Source organism: Leucoraja erinacea, chromosome 13, assembly GCF_028641065.1.
Source record: "Leucoraja erinacea ecotype New England chromosome 13, Leri_hhj_1, whole genome shotgun sequence".
Taxonomy (NCBI): domain Eukaryota; kingdom Metazoa; phylum Chordata; class Chondrichthyes; order Rajiformes; family Rajidae; genus Leucoraja; species Leucoraja erinaceus.
Genome location: NC_073389.1, coordinates 28,360,869 through 28,386,275, shown reverse-complemented (window position 1 = coordinate 28,386,275; position 25,407 = coordinate 28,360,869). Strand labels below are relative to the sequence as shown.

The 25,407-nt window shown below is 44.5% G+C and overlaps 2 protein-coding genes across 2 annotated transcripts in view; both read left to right on the top strand.

Moving 5' to 3' along the window:
* LOC129702758 (uncharacterized) overlaps positions 1 to 15,388 on the top strand; it is a 28,722-nt gene extending 13,334 nt beyond the window's left edge. Inside the window, exons 6-9 of the mRNA XM_055644703.1 lie at positions 3,030 to 3,095; positions 4,867 to 5,103; positions 8,633 to 9,049; positions 13,737 to 15,388. Coding sequence (XP_055500678.1) covers positions 3,030 to 3,095; positions 4,867 to 5,103; positions 8,633 to 9,049; positions 13,737 to 14,626 — 1,610 coding nt within the window. The 3' untranslated portion in view covers positions 14,627 to 15,388. The remainder of the gene's footprint in view (positions 1 to 3,029; positions 3,096 to 4,866; positions 5,104 to 8,632; positions 9,050 to 13,736) is intronic.
* An 8,678-nt stretch (positions 15,389 to 24,066) lies between these two features.
* The window catches only part of lamp1a (lysosomal associated membrane protein 1a), a 54,240-nt gene continuing 52,899 nt past the window's right edge, over positions 24,067 to 25,407 (top strand). Inside the window, exon 1 of the mRNA XM_055644702.1 lies at positions 24,067 to 24,210. Within this exon, the coding sequence (XP_055500677.1) occupies positions 24,162 to 24,210 (49 nt within the window). The 5' untranslated portion in view covers positions 24,067 to 24,161. The remainder of the gene's footprint in view (positions 24,211 to 25,407) is intronic.

Genomic DNA, 25,407 nt, shown 5'->3' with positions numbered 1-25,407 from the left:
AGCACAGGCAGCTTGCAGCAGACCCATTGTGACGTCATCAGCGAGATCATCTCGTTTATTTTCAAAGTTTTATTGGATTTGTGAACATTTTCATAAATAACACTTGAAATAAAGCACGATTTTTTTAGATAAGGCGTTTTCAGACTCCACGGGATAAATCTCTACCGGAATATGTAAAAATCTTACCGTTACCGTGTCTTTTTTTCGAGAAGATGTGACACACACAAAAAAATAAATACACAAATACACACCACACATGCACATCCAAGATCAGATTTTTATAGTTATAATAAGGATATAGTTAATGGGGAGAGCTGAGGGTGGGTTATAGAGCAGGGCTGAGACTGAAGGCCAACATTGGATTGGAGTAAGGATAAAGGACTGGATTCAGATGACAAGAAGGGGATCAAGTATGGCAGGTTGGAGTTGGTGGGGAGATATATACAGGAGAATATGAACTTTGAAACAGGAAGGTCAATTTGCACAAAATATAGATTTGTATTTCCTTAGGCCTCGGATGTCAAAATCAATAAAGCAATTTTTCAAATGAATTTCCTGATGTGATACAGGAAAATGTGCAGCTAATTTGAGCATTGCAACTTCACACAAATAAAAAATATGATAATTACCAGATTATCTCATTTAGGGTGCAGCTGAGGAATAAATATTGCCCAGAAAACTCACCTATGAAGTAATATTTGAATGAGAAGTCAGAGATTCACTTAAATGTCTCATCTTTGATAGTACAACACTGGTACTGTCATGCATTGGAGTCATCCTAATTTATTTGCTTGTACCTCATGAAAGTTATTTAAACCCATATTCTGTCATTGAGAATAACTATCAAGCATATCTGCATGAATGATGTGGACAATAAAATCCAGTTTGACTTGTATTACTGGAGCATTATTGTAGAAAGGCAGTTGAGAGTTAAAAGCCAGGCGAGTCAATGGTAATTAAAATGTTACAGCAGCAGGAAGCAAATAGGGATTGAAAAGCAAAAAAGCTGGAGATGCTGGAAATCTCTAGACTTATAAAACTCTGATGTTGGATGTGTATTTATTTGTGTGTGTGTGTGTGTGTGTGTGTGTGTGTGTGTGTGTGTGTGTGTGTGTGTGTGTGTGTGTGTGTGTGTGTGGTGTGTGTGTGTGTGTGTGTGTGTGTGTGTGTGTGTGTGTGTGTGTGTGTGTGTGTGTTTGTGTGTGTGTGTGTGTGTGTGTGTGTGTGTGTGTTTGTTTGTGTGTGTGTGTGTGTGTGTGTGTGTGTGTGTGTGTGTGTTTTGTTTGTGAGTATGTGTGTAATCGCATCTTCGTGAAAAAACAACGCGGTAACGGTAAAATCTTTACATATTCCGGTAGACATTTTTCCCGTGGATTCCAAACTCGCCTTATCTACGATCAGCCATGATCACAATGAATGGCGATGCTGGCTCGAAGGGCCGAATGGCCTCCTCCTGCACCTATTTTCTATGGTTCTATCTGAAGATTTCATGCTTTATTTCTTGAGTTATTACTGAAAATGTTCAAAAATCTGACAATGAATTTAAAAAACCACTGTCTTTTGCTGATGACGTCACAATGGTGTGCGCGCTGTGTTCCATGCGCTGCTAGTGACGTCAAACCCATAGGCCACCCACCTCCCACCCCCACCTCCCGAAACCGCTCGTTGGAGGGACAGGACCCAACAAGTCCCACTTGGTCTAGTCTAAAATAAAAGCAGAAAATGCTGTAAACACTCAGCAAATCAGACTACATCAGTGGGAAGAGAAAGAGAGTTAACATTTTTGGTTGAAAACCCTTCATCACAATTAGGGAGACTAAAACTCATTAAGCTGCAGAGAGAATGGGGAAGGGGAGAAAGTCTCTGATAGTGAAAACCCATGAAAGGGGATCTGAGGGGGAGGTTTATGGCACAGAGGGTGGTTAATTTTGCACAGAGGCAGAGCAGATTCAGCAGCATGTGAGCAGCTGAGAGGAGGAGCAGCGCAGGAGATTTGAACTAGAGGCTTTTACACATGAGACTTCAGTGTGGAGGCTGAGTAGAGGCTGATGACAGGATAAGGAATGGTCCATTTTATTTGTGACTCTTCCTTGATCTTTGTGCAGTAGAGATGGTACTTAGGGCAGTTGTATGCTCCTCCTGTAGGATGTGGGATGTCAGGGAAACTTCCAGTATCCCCAGGACTACACCAGTGAGAAATATATCCAGTTGCATCTTCTGACTCAACCCATGAGGGAACTGGAGTTGTAGCTGGATGACCTCAGGATTGTTCGGAAGAATGAGATAATCATAATTAGGAATTACAGTGAGGTGGTCACAACTACAGAATAGGCAGAAAGTAGGTGGGGTGGCCACCAGAAAAGGGAGTAGGCAGAGAGTGCAGGAATCTGCTGTGGCCATTCCCTTCAAAAACAAGGATATCCTTTTGGATACTGTTGATGGGGAGGAGGGGGGAAATGACTATTCAGTTGAGAGCAACAGCAGCAGTCGTGTCTCTGGCACCAGCCCTGGCTCTGAAACACAACAGAGAGGGTGAAATCAGACAGGGTTACAGTGATAGGAGACTCATTTGTTATGGAGATAGGCAGGAGGTTCTGTGGCAGCAAACAGGGGCCCCAGGATTGGTAGAAAATATCTTGGAGCAGCAGCAGAACAAGAGAGAAAGTGAGCAGCCACTTGCTGTGCACATTGGCACAAATTACATAGGTAGGAAAAGGGATGAGGTTCGACAGAGTGAATACAGAGAATTAGGCAAAAGAATGAAATGCAGGACCTCAATATCTGGATTACTCCCTGCAATAATTTGAAAGCATGTTCTTGAAGGTGTATGTGCTGCTCTTTACAATTTACTCTATGAGGCAGCAAGCTTGTGATATGTCTGAAGCAAGCAGATTTCTATGATTCATATTCAGAACTGACAACTTAATCTGTCGGTTTTTTTAACTCTTTGTTATGATATTTGATATGTATACAATACAAACTGTTAGCTCAGTCTCATCCCAGCCCTTTATATGACATTTATTTTTCAGTGCTGGAAGATTTAAGACTGAAATGTGGATTTGGTGAAGAGATTCATCTGCAACAAGTACACAAGGGTTTGTATGTGGCAGGACATACGTCTTCTCAGAAATTATTGTGGTAGGTGATGTGATGGCAGAGAGTGACCAGGTGGGATATGTGTGGAAGTGGATCGGTTATCAACTACTTCTTCAGCTGTTTTGATCTCGGACGTAATTCATCAGGATTAAAAAAATAGTGCTTGGGTATCTGTCCAGTTGGCTTGCTGACATGACTGCCCTTCCCTCTCCCATTAAAACTACTTTATTTTGGCTCCCTTTTCAAAATACATCAATTTTGCAAACAGCTTAAAGGCAGAGGAGGGGGGGAGGATGCTGTTCATAGAAAATTAAAATTGCTGAACACAGAGAGTGCATGCAGATTACCACTGGCTAGGATGTTGCTGCAAACAGTGGGGTCTCATAGAGCTGATGAGCATGGGATTCATTGCATTCATTGGGGTGACAAATATCAGCATTTTTGGTTGGCTGCAAAGCAATGTAGGTTTTCCTTTTTTGCTGAAATGCAAAGGTTGAACGTAATGGATTGTGTTTGCATTGTTCCAGAGTGGGGGTGAGGGTAGGGGGTGGGTAGGGGGTAGCTCTGAGCCAGAGTAAAAGTTGTCTCTGAACCAAGCCAATATTACTCGTACAAAAGCAATATGCTGAGAATCTGAAAATGGGGAATAGGAGGGGAGAGAAAGGTGCAAGGTCAGCAGGGTTCTGGGGTGGGGAGGGGGAGGGGGGGGAGGGAAAAAGTAAGAGGGGGAAGATTATAGGGTAGAAAGGGGAGGGGGGGGGGGGGGGGGGAAGATGTTTTGTAGAGGTTACCTAAAGTTGGAAAATTCAATGTTCACACCATTTGGTTGTGAGCTGCCAAAGCGGAATGTGTGGTGCTCTTCTTCCAATTTGTGTGTGGCCTCACTCTGATTATAGAGGAGGCCCAGGATGAAAAGCGGAGGCTATGGAGAGGGTGCAGAAGAGCTTTACCAGAATGCTGCTGCCTGGATTAGGGTGTTTCAGCTACAAGGAGAGAATAAATTTGAATTGTTTTCTTGGGAATGTTGGAGGTTGAGGAGAGGTATGATAGAAGTATACAAAAGTATGAGAGGCATAGATAGGGTATACAGTCAGAATCTTTTTTCTAGGGTGGAAATGTCCAACAACTTGAGGGTCTAGCTATAAGGTGAGAGGCAGAAAGTTTAATGGAGATGTGTAGGACAATTTTTTTTACACAGAGATATCGGGGCCTGGAACATATTGCCAGGGGTAGTGGTGAAGGCAGATATGATAGCAGTGTTAAAGAGGCTTTTTGAAAGGCTCATGAAAGTGCAAGGAATAGAGCTGTATGGACCATGTACATAGGCGGATGTGATCAGTTTAACTTGGCATTGTATTCAACACAATCATTGTGGGCTGAAAGGTCTACTCCTGTGCTGTACTGCTTTATGATATTTGTAATTGTACTGGGAATACAACAGCACTGATCCCGGTATCAGTAGGAAACATCAACAATTCTGCCAACAGTTTGGCTGAGCTATTTACAGGATAAAATTCCATTCACTCCACCAAGCCATATTTTGAGACCTTGTGCCAAATATAGCTCCTGCATATTCCAATTTCATTCCAATCCATGTGCGATTGCAAATCCAGAGTCAGGAAATGCAAAGGTAGGATGCCACAAACCCAAGGCATGTTTATTATTTTGGAGCCCAATTGCCTGCCTTTCATTCGACTGTGTTGGTTTGAAAACTAAATTCCAACTCATTCCTTCAATATGGTGTTAAGTCTCACTGTTTCCTTGTTTCAGAGCTCATCAGAGAAGCAATAACACTGCTGCAGTTGGATACTGGAAGGGTCATGTCATTAAATATATGTGAATTTGGTGTGTTGCTGGGACTACCACGGAAGGATGTCCAGGAGTGCCTTTTTGAACTTGAAAATGCTGAAGATGTTCATCAACTTGCTGCAGTGATACACACATTTGTGGAAAAAACCAACAATACTGAGAGACTGAGACAAAAGATGGCTTCTGTTAACCTCAATCGTAGGTCAACAATTCATAACCTTTTAGATTTGAAAACAACGATGTTTTACAATATTCACATTATGTTCCAAGTTTGCATCTGAGTTATATGTTACAACCAGAAAGTATGTGTCAAAGGAAAGGACACGTGCAATTTTCTAGAGCCTTTCACTATCTTATTCCAGCAGCAGTGGTGCAGCTGATAGAGCTGCTGCCTCACAACACCAGACACCCAGGTTCCATCTTGACTTTGTGCTGTCTATGTGGAGTTTGCATGGTCTCCCTGTGTTTCGTCTGGGTGCTCCAGTATGCCCCCACACCCCAAAGAAGTGCAGGTTTGTAGGTTAATTGGCCTCTATAAATTGGTCCTTAGGGCATAGATCCAAAAGTCCAACAACATAGCTCTAGTGTGAAAGGGTGATTGATAGTAGGCATGGACTCAGTGGGCCAAAGGGCCTGTTTCCATGCTGTTTCTTACAATCAATTAATCATTCAAAAACACTGCCTGAAAAACACTTCGAAACAATAATTATGATGTCGATTTCTATACAGAACTCCTTGAATTACAATAATTTACAATCTGTCATCATCTAACCAATAGCTTGGCATTTCTATTGTTGTCCTATCAAAGAAGATTACTTTACATTTTTCATCAAATCCTACAACAAATATGGGGCCAATTCAGACCATCTTGTCTATTTCTGACCGCAATGCCTATTTATGTTAATTCCATTTACTCACATTAGGCCCATATCAGTGTGCATCTTTCATATCCAAGTACCAATCTAAACACCTTTTGAACACTGTTGTTGTACCTACCTCCTCTGGAAAATATTCACTACCTTTTCTATGAAAAATAAATTCCTCAGATTTCTTTTAAATTTTTCAAATATCATCTTAAATATGTGCCTCCCAACTCCCCTGCCTGGTAAAATGATTCTGACCCTCTAATCCAGGCATCATCCTGGGAAACATATTTTGCACCCTCTCCAAAGCCTCCACAACCATCCTGTATTGGGCGACTAGAACTGCACGTAACCATCTAGATGTGGCATAACCAAGTTTTATAAAGCTGCAGGTACACAAAAATGCTGGAGAAACTCAGCGGGTGCAGCAGCATCTATGCAGCGAAGGAAATAGGTAACGTTTCGGGCCGAAACCCTTCTTCAGACTGATAGGGGGTGGCGGGGAGAAGGAAGGAAAAAGGAGGAGGAGGAGCCTGAGGGCTGAGGGATGGGAGGAGACAGCTCGAGGGCTAAGAAAGGGGAGGAGACAGCAAGCGCTAACAAAATTGGGAGAATTCAATGTTCATGCCTGCTGGATGCAGGCTCCCCAAGCGGAATATGAGGTGCTGTTCCTCCAATTTCCGGTGTTGCTCACTCTGGCAATGGAGGAGACCCAGGACAGAGAGGTCGGATTGGGAATGGGAGGGGGAGTTGAAGTGCTGAGCCACCGGGAGGTCAGGTAGGTTCTTGCGGACCGAGCGGAGGTGTTCGGCGAAACGATCGCCCAACCTCCGCTTAGTCTCACCGATGTAGATCAGCTGACATCTAGAGCAGTGGATGCAGTAGATGAGGTTGGAGGAGATACAGGTGAACCTCTGTCGCACCTGGAACGACTGCTTGGGTCCTTGAATGAAGTCGAGGGGGGAGGTAAAGGGACAGGTGTTGCATTTCTTGCGGTGGCAACGGAAAGTGCCCGGGGAGGGGGTGGTACGGGAGGGAAGGGAAGAATTGACAAGGGAGTTGCGGAGGGAGCGGTCTTTGCGGAAGGCAGAGATTGGGGGAGATGGGAAGATGTGGCGAGTGGTGGGGTCACGTTGGAGGTGGCGAAAATGACGTAGGATTACTTGTTGTATGTGACGGCTGGTGGGGTGAAAGGTGAGGACTAGGGGGACTCTGCCCTTGTTGCGAGTGCGGGGATGGGGAGAGAGAGCAGTGTTGCAGGGTATGGAAGAGACCCTGGTGCGAGCCTCATCTATGGTGGAGGAGGGGAATCCCCGTGAAGAATGAGGACATTTCAGATGTCCTGGTGTGGAACGCCTCATCCTGGGAGCAGATGCGGCATAGTCGGAGGAATTGGGAGTAGGGGATGGAGTCCTTACAGGAGGCAGAGTGGGAAGAAGTGTAGTCCAGATAGCCATGGGAGTCAGTGGGTTTGTAATGGATGTCGGTCAGGAGTATCACCTGCGATGGAGATAGTGAGGTCAAGGAATGGTAGGGAAGTGTCGGAAATAGTCCAGGTGTATTTGAGTGCCGGATGGAAGTTGGTGGTGAAGTGGATGAAGTCAGTCAGTTGTGTGTGGGTGCAGGAGGTGGCCCCAAAGCAGTCGTCGATGTAACGGAGGTAGAGGTCGGGGATGGGGCCCTGGTACGTATTGAACAAGGATTGTTCGACGTGCCCAACAGAGGCAGGCGTAGCTGGGGCCCATGCATGTGCCCATAGCTACGCCTTGTGTTTGGAGGAAATGGGAGGAGTCAAACGTGAAGTTATTGAGAGTTATAAAGCTGCATATGACTTTTGACTCTTATACTCAATGGCCCGACCAATGAAGGAAAGAACATCATATGTTTTCTTTGCCACTCTATGTACTTGTGTTGACATTTGCAGATAGTTTGGACTATGATCCCTTTATACATCAATCCTGTTTAGAGCCTCCCCAAGTGCAACAGCTCATACTTGCTCAGATTAAACGCCATGTGCCATTTCTCTGCCCATTCGTGTAACTGATCTATATCCCGTTGTATCTTCTGACAACCTTCCTCACAGTCCTCGACTCCAACAATCTTGGTGACATCTGCAAACATTTTAACCAACCCATCTATATTTACATCCAAGTCATTTAGATATATATATATATATGATTTGGATTTAGTGTGTAGGAAGGAACTGCAGATATTAGTTTATACTGTTGAGACATAATGCTCGAGTAACTCAGTGAATCATGCAGCATCTCTGGAGAAACGAAACACGTGATGTTTTGGGTCGAGAATCTTCTTCAGACCATCTTGCATATTAGTATTAGGCGTTAGGTTGAGGGTCTCTGATTAGATCTTAAGGACTTGTTCTTGTCTACCTTGAGCACAGACTTTCCACAATAAAAATTCTTCAAAATGCTGTGACACTACATTGTGTTTTATGAATATCACAGTTAACATATTTGCCAAGGTTGCCTACCAAAATGAAGTTTGACAAAGGAATATCATTGATATTTTTGGTTGTTTTATGTACTACAGTGGTTTGGAATTATATAAACTCCAGTATCATTGAACAATAGAGTGAGTTAAAGCCCCCACAATGCCATCAGGAGAACAGACCATATAATTACACTATGTCCACCTACTCAGTAGAAGGATTATCACAGTATCAGACTTGGTTTTGATGTCAGACTTGGTAATCAGCCCAGCAGGAGTCAGCCGAGTCATGCGTGGCATGGGTGTGGTACGGAAGGATATTTATCCCATTGACAAAGTCCTGTGCCCACATATCATAAATGCTGCCAGGCTTGCTTGGGGTGGTGGACTTAATTATTCTTTATTCTCTTCCCTAGGTTTGCAACTGTCATGGAGAGCACATTTGTTGCTAGAACTTCTTCAAAGTGGCTTAGCTGATTGTCATTGCTGTGAAGACGTAATGCCACAGCTCAGCAATATCTGCCTTTTCATTGTGAGGGACTGCCTGGCTGAAAGGGAAGCAGATGCTTCCGAAGTACCAACCCTGGATATTATGGGATGTCTCCAGAAGCTGGAAAGAAACAGATGTGCAGACATGATGATCTTTAGGGAATTGGCTGAGCTATGGAGCGAGGGATCTTCTGAAAACTTCCAAAAATGCGTTCCTTTGATTGCTCAGCTCGTTAAAGACACTTTCCCCCATGTGGATACAATGGAGTTCGATACAGTTCTAATACGAAAAGGTGTTTATCAATGCCATCCCCGATCGCTTAAGCGAGTTGCCAGCTTCAAAGGTAATCAATCTGTTTCTATCAGTATCCCATCGTGGTGGAGCAAGTTTCAAATGTGGCTAAGTGGATAGTATTCTTGCCTCTGATCCAAAAGGTTGTGAATTCAAATCCCACTCCAGAGATTATAGTATCAAGGACAGCACTGCAGTGTTGAGGATATGCTGCTCTCAGAGGTGCCATCTTTTGAATGTGGCATTAAGCAAGTCTGTCTGTGGTCTAATGTTGGTGTAACAGTGACACGGAATATTTTATGAAGAAATCGCTCCAACCAATATTAATAATCTCTCATTCAGCATCACTAAAATAGATGATTTGGTCAATTACAATGCTGTTTGTGAGAGCTTGCAGTGGGCACATTTGGTTCTGCATTTCCAATCTGTGATTATACATCATTAGATTTGAAGTTCTGTAGGATGTTCCAATGTTGTAAGGCTCCATAAATATAAGACTTTCTTCCTTTCCAACATGGGAAATATTCTGTTTAAGAAGGAACTGCAGATGCTGGAAAATCGAAGGTAGACAAAAGTGCTGGAGAAACTCAGCGGGTGCAGCACCATCTATGGAGCGAAGCAAATAGGCAACGTTTCGGGCCAAACCCCTTCTTCTGACTGCTTCAGACTGTAAATATTCTGCTTTCAGTAATGTTCATGTAGATCTATGCAGCCTAGGAATAAGGGAGGGGATATAGTCCCTGCTGTCATAGAGGAGGGGAGTGGGCCTGTGGGCAAGTAGCATCATGTTCATAAGTTCATAGGTTATAGGAGCAGAATTAGGCCATTCAGCCCATTCAATCATGGCTGATCTATCCTTCCCTTTCAACACCATTCTCCTGCCTTTTCCCCGTAACCCCTGATATCCGTATCATGAAGAGAAAATATAAATATGTTGGTTGAGATTCAGGCTTGTGGGGAGAGGAGAGTGGAGCCATGAGCAGGTGAGAAGGACCAGGTGGTGGTGATGCACTTGGGAATAATGTTCAAAGAATGTGGGAATAGGGCTTAGGTGTTTAGATCATGTAGATCAAGAGGGAAGAGAAGAAAGGTGAACTCTTAATAGTTGTTGCAGCAAAGGAAATTACTGAACATAAGTTTGAAATAATGCCAACAGGAACCCCATCATATGTCAAGTTTGGGCCAGTCAGATATACACTCCAAACATTTGTGTTCTGCTGAGGATGGGTAGCAGTCCACCAGCTCAACAAAGCACACAATCAGAGTAAAATCATCTGCCCAGCATTACTAGCTACAAACAATGTGCCACAACCTGATATGCATACAATTGTGGTCGGGTCAGGCGTGAAAGTGCCACAAGCCCTCCGGTTCCAGTCAGCTACAAAACAACCAGTCAGGTCAGGCCTGCGTCAGGCAGCCTTCTTATATCTGAGCAGGAGACTGGGTTCTGCAGGGCAAGAAGGAATCTGGGAGTAATTAGTAAATCAGTAGATTCTGAAGGTCCAGTGAATTAGGAATCAACTCTAAAGAGCATGAAAAGTCATCAGAAGTGGAAAGAGTACGAGAATTAATGTATTAAGGATTGCTTTATTTTAGAGTAACAGTTACACAGCACAGAAACAGGCCCTTCAGCCCAACTTATCCCTGCTGACCAAAATGTCACCTGAATTAGTCCTATCTGCCTGCATATGGCCCATTTCGCACTAAACGTTACCATATACATGTCCACATTTATTTTCAACATTGTAATTCTACTGCCTCTACAATTTGGCATAATCAAGGACGAGTCACATCTCGGCCACTTCCTCATCTCCCCTCTCCCATCAGGCAACACATATTGAAGTGTGAAAACCCACATCTCCAGATTCAGGGACAGTTTCTTCCCAGCTGTTATCAAGCAACTGAACCATTCCACCAACAACTAGAGAGCAGTCCTGAGTTACTATCAACCTCATTGGAGATCCTCAGACTATCTTTAATCTGACTTTAGTGGACTTTATGTTGCACTAAACATTATTCGCATTATTCATTTTATCGTGTATCTGTACACTGTGAATGGCACGATTATAATCATGCATTATCTTTCCGCTGACTGGTTTGTACGCGACAAAAGCTTCTCATTGTACCATGGTACACATGACAATAACCTAAACTAAACAAAACTACATTTCCTCTGGCAGCTTGTTCTGCATACCCACCACCCTAAGTGTGAAAAAGCTTCCTCTGAGGTCCTCTTTAAATGTTTCCATTTCACTTTAAACCTATGCTCTCTCTCGCCCACCCTGGGGAAAACCAGGGGCCTAGCTCAACGGCTTCCCCCCATCAAGGATGGGGCTTCCCTGCTGCCATGAATATAGGCGCAGCAGCATGGTCTGCCACGCAGCACCATGGTGAAGAGCAGACCCATGTAGAGGATGTAGAAGAGACCCATGCAGAACTTGTTGTTTCTCCATTCCTGTGATCTTGGCAACATCTGTTTCTTTTATGAAGATGATACAACATATTCATTTTTCAACTAAGGCATGAAGTCTTGCAAATACATTCTCATTAAGAAAGCATTCTCTTAATACGTTCTCATTAAGACAAAAACATATGTTTCATATCTACAATGTTGACCAATTCCAGTGCCAAAAGGGATATAACCTTCCCGACCACTCCTAATAGATCAGCCCGTCGGGTCCTGGCAACATCCTTGTAAATCTTCTCTGTACACTTTCCAGTTTAACAACCCCTCCTCCTATAGCAGGTGACTAAAACTAAACACAATGTTCCAAATCCGGCCTCACCAATGTCTAGTATAATTGGAACATAACATCCCAACTCAATACCCTGACTGATGAAGTCCAATGTACCGAAAACCTTCTTGACCACTGTATTTACCTGTGATGCCACTTTTAAGGAACTATGTATATGCACTACTAGACCCCTCTGTGCTACAACATTACCCAGCATCTTGCCATTCACTGTACAGGTCCTGCCCAGGTTTGATTTCCCAAAATTCAACACCTTGTTTGTACTTATCTGCATTAAACTCCATTAACCATTTCCCAGCCCATCTGATCAAGATCCTGCTGGAATTTTTGACAACCATCTTTGTTATATATATTACCCACTTTAGTGTCATTTGCAAAATTACTAATCATGCCTTCTACATTCTCGTCCAAATTATTAATATAAACCACAAACAGCAATGGGCCTTCATCAATTCCTGAAGCACACCACTAGACACAGGTCTCTAGGATGGTGAAAACAACCTTCCACCATCACCCTCTGCTTTCTTCCATAAAGGCAATTCTCTATCCAGTGGACTAGCTCTCGCCTGGATCCCATGCGATCTAACCTTCCAGAGCAGCCTACCATGTGGAACTTTATTAAATACCGTGCTGAAGTACATGTAGATAACATCTACAGCTTTGTCCTCATCAACCTTTTTGACTACAAAAAGGTTACAAAATTATGCAACTGTAAAGCAATTTAGAATGTTTGACTGCGTTAAAGATACTACACAAAAGCATTGTCTGCTCCACCGCGAAATATCCTCAAGGTATGTCTACTTTGAAGGTTCTCCCTTCTCCCAGCTAACAATCTATCCTACATTTTCCTTGATATTCATTCCCTTTGTCCTATTTTCACACCTTACACTTCCTTATCTACCCCCACTTCGGACATCAGTCTGAAGAAGGGTCTCCCATGCTTTGTCACCCATTCTTTCTTTCCAGAGATGCTGTCTCTCCAGCAGTTTGTATCTACCTATATAAAACTAAGTTTGTTTATTGCCCATGCAGTATAATGTGGATAAATGTGAGGTTTGGAAAGCAGACTATTATCTAAATGGTGGCCGACTAGGAAAAGGGGAGGCAGCGAGACCTGGGTGTCATGGTACACCAGTCATTGAAAGTAGGCATGCAGGTGCAGCAGGCAGTGAAGAAAGCGAATGGTATGTTAGCTTTCGTAGCAAAAGGATTTGAGTATAGGAGCAGAGAGGTTCTACTGCAGTTGTACAGGGTCTTGGTGACACCACACCTGGAGTATTGCGTACAGTTTTGGTCTCCAAATCTGAGGAAGGACATTATTGCCATAGAGGGAGTACAGAGAAGGTTCACTAGACTGATTCCTGGGATGTCAGGACTGTCTTATGAAGAAAGACTAGATAGACTTGGTTTATACTCTCTAGAATTTAGGAGATTGAGAGGGGATCTTATAGAAACTTACAAAATTCTTAAGGGGTTGGACAGGCTAGATGCAGTAAGATTGCTCCCGATGTCGTGGAAGTCCAGGACACGGGGTCACAGCTTAAGGATAAGGGGGAAATCCTTTAAAAACCGAGATGAGAAGAACTTTTTTCACACAGAGAGTGGTGAATCTCTGGAACTCTCTGCCACAGAGGGTAGTCGAGGCCAGTTCATTGGCTATATTTAAGAGGGAGTTAGATGTGGCCCTTGTGGCTAAGGGGATCAGAGGGTATGGAGAGAAGGCAGGTACGGGATACTGAGTTGGATGATCAGCCATGATCATATTGAATGGCGGTGCATGCTCGAAGGGCCGAATGGCCTACTCCTGCACCTAATTTCTATGTTTCTATGTTTCTATGAGCAGCATATAAAATGTGGAGAGGTCATTGCACAGGAATCCCACACTACAGTCCAAATGGAAAATGTTATCTTTCATTGCAAACAAATAGACAATTTATTATTTATTTTCTTGCCTGAGTAATCAGTCCATATCTATTTTTATTTTAGGACTTCCAGTAAGAATCATTCAGAAGGTTATTCAGCCCAAAACTATGATGTCATTCCTATCAGAGGAAATAACAAGCTTTGGAAACCAGGAGCTGATGGATGAAGAATATGCACAACTATGCTTGAAAACATTAAACATTCTTCAGAGGGTCCAGGACTATCAGTCCAATAAGTTGCCAACAAAATGCAATAGACAATTGGACAAAAAAGAAGTTGCAATAGAAATCAGGAGACTTTTGACAGCTGAAGATTTCAGGTGGAATTCCTTTGATTCAGGCATGAGGGCCCGGCTTCTGTCACTGGTTGACTTTGAGCCCCTCTCCTGCAAAAGGCTTTTGTTTCTGAAACTTCATTATGACACCTTCCTTTCTTTAGCAGCGTATTTGAAGTCTAATGAACGGCAGTATTTCCAGTTTGTTTTTGAAGAGGTTCACATGTACCAGTGTAATGTGGAGATGCGTGGGGTGCGCAGTGTACGAGATCCTGTGACAATAGATGGGGGAATGGAGGAGGTTTTCCAGTTTTCCACCTCCGACCGTGCTTCCTTTTTGGTCCAGGTTCATTGCAGAGGCTATGTAGACGGTCAATATTTCATGTGTAACCAACCGCTCCTGTACAAGCTGTCCAATGTATCCAGCAATTTGCAAGAAGAGACTAAAAAAGTTGGTACAATAATTGCCAAACAAGCTGGCACGACTTGGGTACGTGAAAATCCTGATGGAGGGTTGAAAGAAATTGCAGAGAGAATAACGCAGAGTTCCATTGGAAATGTAGAAATGGGAAGTTGCTGCTTCCTCATCAATTCATGGGGCGTTGATTGTGGAATCAGGATCCTTTACAAGGATGACAAAATCTTCGCAACAGCAGAATGGAATGCTGATGTTTGCTGACCTCTGAATTGGTGTCAAAATTGCAGTACCCCACTTCCCTGGCTGCAGGGTGTATTTTGATATGAGATTTTACTGCCATTTTCACCCAGTTTACTGCTCAATGAGCATGTGATAAGCAGCCAAATTAGTTTGGAAACATTTGGCTAGAAGTATCGTCACCGAGAGAGTCAGGTAACAGCAACATGACCTAATAAAGCCCATTACAGTGCCAGGCTTTCACAGACCTTCTGCAACAAGAGCATCTATATTCCATTGCATTGCCATTGCTGAGTCATACATCATTGACATCTCAAGATCATTAAACATTAATTCCCTCTAATACAATGCAGCTGCAGTATAGTCACCTGCAAAATGCACTGCAGTTACTTGCCTGAGCTAGCCTGACAACTCCTTTCATACCTGTACAATAATTTTAGTTTAGAGATATATCATGAAACAGGCCTTCAGTTGACCGAGTCCATGCTGACCATCAAATGCCTATTTACACCAGTTCTATGTATCCCACTTCCGCATCCATTCCCTCCATACTAGGGGCAATTTTACAGAGGCCAATTAACTTACAAACCTGTACATCTTTGGGATGTAGGAAAAAACCTGTCCCCCCAGGAAACTCAAGCGGTCACATGAAGAACGTGCAAACTTCACACACCCGAGGTCAAGATCGAACCCGGGTCTCTGACATAGTGAAGCAGCAGCTCCACCAGCTGAGCACAAAAAGACAAGGGTGGCAGATGCATGGAAATGTCAACAGCTGCAATAATAAATAGCTAATTCTTCATTGTCACTAGTTCTGAATCCTGGTACTTCCTCCCCAATATTGATGTGGTAGTACCTTCAGTAGAGGACTGCAACAGGTCAAGAGGTGAGTCACCAGCACCTTCTTGATACGCTATGTATGTTGGCTTTGCCTGCAAGCCTACATCCTATAAAATGAGAGTCACTTATAATTCATACATAAAGCCTTGGCAGGCTCCAAAATAGTCAATCAGAATTAGGCGAGCAAATATGCTGAGAGATTCCAGGCAGTTGCAAGACTAAGGAGATTGTTATAGAAGGGCATTTTAATTTCCCCAATATAGGCTGGGACCTTTCATTGTTCTAAAGGCTTAGATGGGATGGATTTTGTCAATTTTTTTCAGGAAAGTTTCCAGAGGCAATATGTAGAGGATCCTATGTGAGAGCAGACAAGGCTTGGACCTCTTAGGAAATTGTGCATCTACTCTTATCTATTCTCCTCATGATCTTATATACTTCTACAAGATTACCCTTCATCCTCCTATGTTTCAAGTCCATGCCTGCCCAACCTCTCCCTTTAGCTCGGGCCCTCAAGTCCTGGCCGCATCCTCGGAAATCTTCTCTGCATTCCTTCCAGTTTAACAACATCTTTTCCAAAGCAGGGTGACCAAAACTGAACACAATACTCCAAACCTCACCAACATCTTGTGCAACCTGAAAATACCATCTCAACTTTTATACTCAGTACCCTGACTGATGAAGGCCAAAGTACCAAAAGCCTTCTTTACCACCGTGTGAACCTGTGATGCCACTTTATACAAACTATATACCTGCATTCTTAGATCCCTCTGCTATACAACATTCCCCATGGCCCTGCCTTTCACTGCGAAGATCCTATCTTGCTTTGACTTCCCAATAGGCAATACCTCACACTCACCTGCATTAAACTCCATGAACTATTCCTCAGCCCAACTGCCCAACTAATATAGATCCTGCTATAATCTTTAATAGCCATCTTAATTACGTACAATACACTCACTTTAGTATCATCTGCAAAATTAATAATCCTGCCTTGTACATTCTTGCCAAATCATTGATATAAACCACAAACAGCAATCAGTCCAGCACTGATCCGAGGCACACCACTAGTCAAAGATCTCCAGTCCAAAAAAACCTCTATTTAAGAAGGGCTGTAAGGAGAAGCCTGGTACTCCTTCCTTCCATGATGCCAATTTTGTATCCAGTCAGCTAGCTCTCCTTGGATCCCATGCGATCTAACCTTCCAGAGCAGCCTATCATGTGGAGCCTTATTAAATATCTTGCTGAAATCCATGTAGATAACATCTACAGCTCTGCCTCATCAACCTTTTAGGTTACATCTTCAAAAAACTCAATCAAATTTGTGAGACGATCTCCCATTTACAAAACTACGCTTACTATCCTTTATCAGCCCATGTCTATCTGAATGCATATACATCCTATCGCTCAGAATATTCTCCAGTAATCTGCCTAGCACAAATGTTCGGCTCACTGGTCTACAGTTACCAGGCTTCTCCTTGCAACCCTTCTTCAATATAGGCACGACATTAGCCACCCTCCAGTCTTCTGGCACCTCACCCATATTTAATGATGATTAATATATCTCAGCCAGGGCACCTACAATTTCTTCTCTAGCTTCCCGCAGTATCCTCCAATATATCTGATCAGGCCTGGGAGATTTGCCTACCTTCATATGCCTTAGGACAACCGTCACCTCGACCATAATACTGACTGTCCTCAAGACACTTCAGTCTATCCCGTTCCCCAGTCCTCATGTCTTTCACCACGGTAAAAACAGCAAAATACTCCTTGAGGACCTTATCCATCTCCCGTGTTTCTACATAGAGATGTTTGCTTTGATTTCCGAGGGGCCCTATCCTTTCTCTAGTTACCCTCTTTCCTTTAAAGTACATAATTTCCTTCCTCCTTTTTGCCCTCTTGATTTCCTTCTTTTGCTCGGCAGTTCCCAAAACTCCTCCAAGAATACACTTGATCTCATTTGCCTTTACCAGTCCCGTGCCTCCTTCATTTTCCTTACCAGGAAAATAGAATTTCCACTGAGTGATAAGTTTCAATTCTTTTTAAATTTTTGTTAATGTTGTTTCCCTGAAGGATTTGGTTTTTTCATCTGATATATGCAAGTTTCATTTCATTTTCTGCTCACCCATGTACCATTGTTTAAGCTTCAAGTTCCCCATAAAATGAAGAAATTGAACAAAACAATTACTGAATTTCCCCAATTGGGAAGGACTAGCATGTTCTTATCCTTCCTGTAGAGCTAACAGACACTCTCTCACAGTGCCAGAGTCTCAGGTTCAACCCTGACCTTGGGTGCTGTCTGTGTCGTGTTTGCATGTTCTCCTGTGACCTTGTGGGTTTCCTTTGGGCGTTCTGGCTTCTTTCCACATCCAAAAGGCATGCAAATTGATGTTAATAGGCTGCTATAAATTGCCCCTGGTTTGTAAGTGAGTGATAGAATCTAGGAAAGTTTATGAAATGTAAGTAATGTAGGTAGGATGAATGTAGATGAATGGATGATGATTGGTGTAGATCGATATACAGATGGCTGGTTTCCGTGCTCTATCTGTCTATGATTTAAATGTTTAAACTAACAGGGCAGGTGGATGGGAACCAATGCAATGAGACAGAGGGCCACAAAAGGGGAACAAAAGGTAGAAGGGAGATAAGGAAAACAAACCTGAAAGCTTTGTGCATTAATGCGAGGAGCATTTGTAATTAGGTGCATGAATTGAATGCACAGTTAGTAGTTAAGGGATATGATATAGTTAGAATTACAGAGACATGGCTCCAGGGTGACCAAGGCTGGGGGGATTCAATATTCAAGAAGGATAGACAGAAAGGAAGAAGAGGTGGGGTGGCATTGCTGGTTAAAGAGGAGATTTATGCAATAGCAAGGAAAGACATTAGCTTGGATGCTGTAGAATCGGTATGGGTAGAACTGCGAAATAGCCGTGGGCAGAAAACACTTGTTGGAGTTGTACACAGACCACCAAATAGCAGTAGGGAGGTTGGGGATAGCATCAAGCAGGAAATTAGGGTTGCATGTGGCAAAGGTACAACAGTTATCATGGGTGACTTTAATTGACATGGCTAACCAAATTGGTAACAGCGCTGAGGAGGATTTCCTGGAATGTATACGCGATGGTTTTTTAAACCAATATGTAGAGGAACCGACTAGAGGGCAGGCCATCCTAGGCTAGATATTGTGTAATGAGGAAGGATTTGTTAGCGATCTTGTTGTGCAAAGCCCTTTGGGCAACAGTGACCATAATATGGTGGAATTCTGCATTAGGATACGGTTAATTCAGAGACTAAGGTCTTGTACTTAGCAGGATGACTTTGATTGTATGAGACGGGTATTGGTTAAGATAGACTGCCAAATTATACTTGAAGGGTTGACAGTGGAGATGCAATGACAAAGATTTAAAGACCGCATGGATGAACCCCAAAAATTGTTCATCCCTGTCCTGCAAAAAAATTAAACGGGGAAGGCAGCTCGTGGCTAACAAGGGAAATCAAGGATAATGTTAAATCCAAGGAAGAAGCATATAAATTGGCCAAAGCAGCAAACCGTAGGACTGCATCCACAATTCGCTGCAATTTCTTGCGGTCTTGGATGGAGCTGTTCCAAAACCAAGCTGTGATGCATCCTTTATTAGATTAGATTAGATTAGATTAGATTCGTTTATTGTCATTCAGACCATTCGGTCTGAACGAAATTCTGTTTCCCTGCAGTCATACATATAATTTTAAAAAAATGACAAAACACATAGTCAACACAAATTTAACATCCACCACAGTGAGTTCACCAAACACCTCCTCACTGTGGTGGAAGGCAAAATCTTAAAGTCTCTGGCTCTTCCCTCTTTGTTCTCCCTCTGCGCCGAGGCAACGGTTCGAACTCCGCGGGTGGTCGCTGCCTCGCCACAGCTCAGAGGCCGAGCCAGGTCTCCGCTGCCGCTGCCTGCCTCCGCCACAGCTCCAGGGCCGAGCCAGGTCTCCACTGCCGCCGCCGCCACCGCCACAGCCACAGCCCCGGTGCCGGGCCAGGTCTCCGCCGCTGCTGCCGCTGCCGCCGCCGCCACCACAGCTCCAGCCGGGTCAGGTCTCCGCCGCAGCTGCCGCTGCTGCCGCCACAGCTCCAGGGCCGAGCCAGGTCTCCGCTGCTGCTGCCGCCGCCGCCGCCACAGCCTCGGTGCTGAGCCAGGTCTCCGCTGCCGCTGCCGCTGAATAAAGAGGCAGGGGGAAGAGAGGGAACAAGAGTTGAGATGAAGGGGAGAACCTGAGATAGTTTGAGAAGAGAGTGCTTGGGTTGGATTTGAGGTGCAGAGGGGGACTGAGAGGAAGTTGTGGGGTGAGGGTGGGAAGCTGAGTATTTCCAGTGTGCAAGAGGTGAGGTGTAAGGGAAGACTGGACATCTGAGAGATGGGTGTGCTTCAGGTGTAGGGGAAAACCTAATGTTAGGTGTGCTTGGGGAATAGTGGAGAACAGATTATGGTCTGGGTGGGTGGGCTGGGTGGGTGAGCAGAGGTTTTCTATTATTTTTTTTTTCTTCAATAAGGTTGTTGGTGGCATGATCCGAATTTATCGCCTATCCCTAAATTTCACTGAGATGTCGATAATCCACCAGTTCTGGTGCAGGTATTGCTACAGTGCTTTTGGGAAGGTTTAGACACAATGGCAAAGAATTAGTGGCAATATCTTTCCAAATCAAAATGGTTTGCAAATTTGGATAGGAACCTGTAGATGGTATTGCTTCCATGCACCTACTGCCATTGCCCACCTTAGTGGGAGAAATAGACGGTTTGAAATTACTGTTGGAGTAACTTAACTAGAGTGTGTATTGTAAACATTGCACATGGTATGACTGGGATTCTAGATCTCTCTGCTCGTCAACACTTCCCAAAGCCATACCATTTACTGTAAAGGTCCCGCCCTGATTAAACTTCCTAAAATGCAACATCATGCATTTATCTGCATGAAACGCAATTAGCCATTTCCCTGCCCACTTGCCTAACTGATCAAGATCTTGCTGTAACCTCTGAGAACCATCTTCGCTATCCACAATATCACCCACTTCAGTGTAATCTGCAAATTGAATATTATTGTCTTATTCATTCTCATCCAAATCGATCCAAATCTTCAATACAGCACCGCCATTCAATATGATCATGGCTGATCATCCAAAATCATTACCTCGTTCTTGCCTTTACCCCATATCTCTTGATTCCTTTAGCCCTAAGAGCTAAATCTAACTCTCTCTTGAAAATATCCAGTGAATTGGCCTCCAGTGCCTTCTGTGGCAAAGAATTCCACAGATTTACAACTCTCGGTGAATAAGTTTTTCCTCATCTCAGTCCTAAATGGCCTACCCCTTATTCTTAAACTGTGACTCCTGGTTCTGGTCTCCCCCAACATTGGGAACATTTTTCCTGCATCTAGCCCATCCAATCCTCTCTCATCCTTCTAAATCCCAGTGAATTTGGCCCAGTCGACCCATTCTTTCATCAAATGTCAGTCCCGCCCTCCTGGGAATTAACCAGGTGAACCTACGCTGCACTTCCTCAATAGCAATAATGGCCTTCCTCAAATTAGGAGACCAAAATGGCACACAATGCAGTCTCACCATGACCCTATACAACTTTAGTTTAGTTTAGAGACAGACCCTTCGGCCCTCTGGGTCCATGCCGACCAGCAATCGCCGCACATTAACACTATCCTACACTCACTAGCGATAATTTTTAGATTTACCAAGCCAATTAACCTTCAAACCTGTACGTCTATGGAGTGTGGGAGGAAACCAAAGATCTTGGAGAAAATCCAGATCACGGGGAACATGTAGAAACTCCGTACAGGCAACACCCATAGTCAGGATCAAACCAGGGTCTCCGACGCTGCATTCGTTGTAAGGCAGCAACTCCACCGCTGCGCCACCATGACTGCTGTAGGACCTCCTTGATCCTAAACTCAAATCCTCTCGCAATGAAGGCGAAAATGTCATTAGCTTTCTTCACTGCCTGCTGTACCTGCATGCTTACTTTCAGTGACTGATGTACAATCACACCCAGGACTCGTTGCACCTCCCTTTTTCCTAATCTGACACCATTCAGATAATAATCTGCCTTCCTGTTCGTGCCATCAAAGTGGATAACCTCACATTTATCCACATTTTGCTGCCTCTGCCATGCATCTGCCCACTCACCCAACCTATCCAAGTCACCCTGCAGCCTCATAGCATCTGCCACCCAGCTTTGTGTCATCCGCAAACTTGGAGATGTCGCATTTAATTCCCTCGTCCAAATCGTTAATATATATTGTAATTAACTGGGGTCCCAGCACTGTGCCTTGTGGCACCCCACTAGTTACTACCTGCCATACTGAAAAGGACCCATTAATTCCTACTCTTTGCTTCCTGTCTGTCAACCAGTTCTCGTGTGACAGGGACCCAATGGGGGAACGGGTGAGTGTTGGAATATTGCGTTGGGGGAGCAGACCCAACGGGTCTGCACTTGGTCTAGTACTTATTAAAACTCTGATTATGTTAATGTGTATATGTGTGTGTATATGTGGTGTGTCTTTACATCTTCATGAAAAAACTACGTAGTAACGATAACATTTTTACATATTCCAGTTGCCATTTTTCCCGTCGAGGCCGAGAACACCTTATCTGAACATTTCATGCTTTATTTCTCGACTTATTACTGAGTCTAAAATAGGTGAAAAGACTTTCAAATTAAAACCACCAGCTTCAAATGATGACATCACAAATGCTCAGCTAGCAGAGACTAGCCTCAATGAAAATTTAATCCTGTATTTGACACGTTATTTGCGATTAAAGCTTTAAAAATGCCAACATTCACAAGATATTTACATATTCTGATTCACATTTCCCCCCTCTCTTTTACTGAACATTTTATGCTTTATATCTCGACTTATTACTGATTAAAGTTAAAAAGAAATCAAGCCTCAATGAAAATGGCATCCTATATTTGACGTTATTCGCGCTTCAAGTGACGTCACCCCCCCCGGACCGCAGACTCCTGCCCTCCCCCGGGTTATTCACATTTCTCCCCCCCCGGGTTATTCACACGTCCTATCCCGTGTTATTCACACACCCCCCCCTTCCGTGTTATTCACACTCCCCCTCCCCCGGGTTATTCACAAACCCCGCACCGCCAAAAAGGACGAGTGTGAGTGGATAGGGCGGGGTATGGGGAAAAGGAAGAATAAATATTAATATATCAAGGGGGGGGGTTAGTGTGTGTGGGGGGGGGGAGCGGTTAGTGTATGTGTGTGATGCCGCAGGCCGCCGCCTCCGCAACCATGAGTCGAGGGGACGGGACCCAATGGGTCCCCCTTGGTCTAGTATAATTTAAAAACTCTCATCTTGTATATGTGTGTGTCCTTATATTTTGTGTGTATATGTATGGGTCTTTATATTTTCGCGTATGTGTGTGTCTTTATATTTTAGCCAAAACACGGTAACGATAAGATTTTTACATATTCTGAGTCACATTTTTCCCCTCTAAGCAGTGAGCAGCTTCACTTAAGATTTTATGCTTTAATTCACAACTTATTGCTGATTAAAGTTTAAAAAAACCCAACTCCCTTTTAAAACGACCAGCTTCCACTGATGACGTCACAATGAGTTGGGCGGCCAAGATGGCTCGGGTCGGAGCCCGATTCACCCACAGAATATTCCACGAGTTTCGAGTGACGTCAGGGGTCTACTCAACGGTCGACCTGCTTCATTCTCACTGCTTGATGCACTCCTTGATGCTTCATTCTGACTTCGCAATCTTTAAAGATCAGACCGTGATTTTTTACAGATTCTTAATATGACATTTATTGAAAAAAATATTAATGTTGCTTTCATTCACATCATTTCCACTGTTGTTAAAAGACTTTGCGATTTTTCACTTCTTTGAATAATACTTCGCGATTTCACTTATGTTGGTTTAATTCCGCATTTTTTCGGACCGGGCTTCTACCCGCCTCAGCTGGGGTTTGACGCGGCCATCGAGAAGTATCGAGACCGCATCGGTGAGGTCTGTCGGTTGGCCCGGCAGGAGTTGAGCTGGCGTTGCTGCTTCTTCTCCGTGCAGGCCAACACCACCCCCCCCACCCCGGGTTATTCACACACCCCCCGCTGCCTCAAAAAAAAGGCAGCCAATTACCCCCCACCCTGGTTATTCACAACCCTCGTGCTCTCCCCGGGTTATTCACACCCCGACCTCCCCCTGCCTCGCCTCAAAAAGGCAGCCATCATCAAAGACCCACACCATCCTGGCCACACACTTATTTCACCATTGCCATCGGGGAAAAAGGTACAGGAGCCTGAATGTTACGTCCAGATTCAGGAACAGCTTCTTCCCTACAGCCAAGCAAGCATTTCATTGTCCTATCTGGGACATATGACAATAAAGCACTCTTGACCCCCCCTCCCCCTAGCCTAGAAGTTTTAGAATTCTAATAAGGTTGCTTTAATCAAGCCTACTGAAAATATTCAATCGCAAGTATTGTATTGGCACCTTTCCGGGTGCTGAACTTTCCTATTTGCTCGCGTTTCAAAATCATTTCTGCCTTTGGAGCTCCGGGATGCAGCCCTCCTCTGGTGCCCGGGTGATGGACAGCGGAGACCCCGCCCCCGTGACGCAGCCAGTCACATGAGCGGCTGGTGCCCGGCTGCTATCGAGTTGTCCGTCTCACTCACAACGAAAGTGCTTTTCTCTCCGTCGCCATGAGCCTTGTCGTCACCTATCGCCTCTTGACACCACTACTGCTGTTCGGTAAGGCTGGCAAGCAGAAGTCGGCGCCCGCCAGCTTGTTATCAACTGCGGTCGGTGTGTTGCCGGACGCCAACACCTCACCGGCCCTGCTCGGCGAGCAGGGCCTGCAGTTTGTATTTGACTCGGCGCGGGCATGAGTAAACTGCTAGACCGCGCGGCGTCGTCACTGGCCGGGGTCGAGCGGCGCTCAGGCCGCGAGAAGATGGCAACCGCCTGCTCGTGGGAGGGAGGGAGGGTTGAGCTCGCGGAGAGGAGGCGGTCACGTGAGGCGTGGAATGATCGAGAATCGGGAGGGAGCACCTGACGTAATTTGAGACTTGGGATAAGGTGCTCCTCCCCCAGGGTCGTGGAGGGGGACTCCCCTCCTGAGGCTGAGGTGGATAGCCTTCCTCTGATGTCATGTAGACCCCTTAACCTCTCCCAGGTGTTATGAAGACCAGGTGGTTGGCTTTCTTACTTGTGTCATGGAGGAAGTTGGTGGGGTTGGTCCCTTGCTCCTGACACCTATGTCATGAAGTACTCCCACAGCGAAGTCATGAGGGGAGGGTGGTGTCATCCCCTGCCAGGGTCATGAGGGGTGGGTGGTTTGCTCCCTTGCTGAGGTTATAGAGTGAGGGAGGTGTGATCCCTTGTCAAGGCAGTGGGGCGAGGGAGGGGTACTCCCTCATCGAGGCAGTGGGATGCGTGCGACCAGAAACGTGCACAATTCTCCAAATGTGTCCTGACCAATCAGTCTGAAGAAGGGTTTTGGCCCGAAACGTTGCCTATTTCCTGCGTTCCATGGATGCTGCTGCATCTCCAGCATTTTTGTGTGGCCTAACCAATGTTTGATACAGCTGCAGCATGAATTCCCAACTTTTATACTCGTGCTCTGAACAATGAAGGCAAGCATGCTACAACCTTAATATTAAGACCAACTGCAATTTCATCTATCACAAACAAGGGAGGTCCCATCACGAACCTTCAGTCGGAAACGCATTAATCCCCCACGATCTTCTGAATTCTATGACAAAGCCAATTTATCTGGATTCAATTTATCAACTCACTGTTGATTGCATGTGACTTACCGTATTTCCCTGCAATAAAGACACAGCTGCGTCGAAGACGCAACCCCAATTTAAGTTGCTGAATTTTGAAAAAAGGATTGTGGGCCAAGATCAAGGGTTTGGTTTAGTCAAGGGGTCGGCAACATCGCCT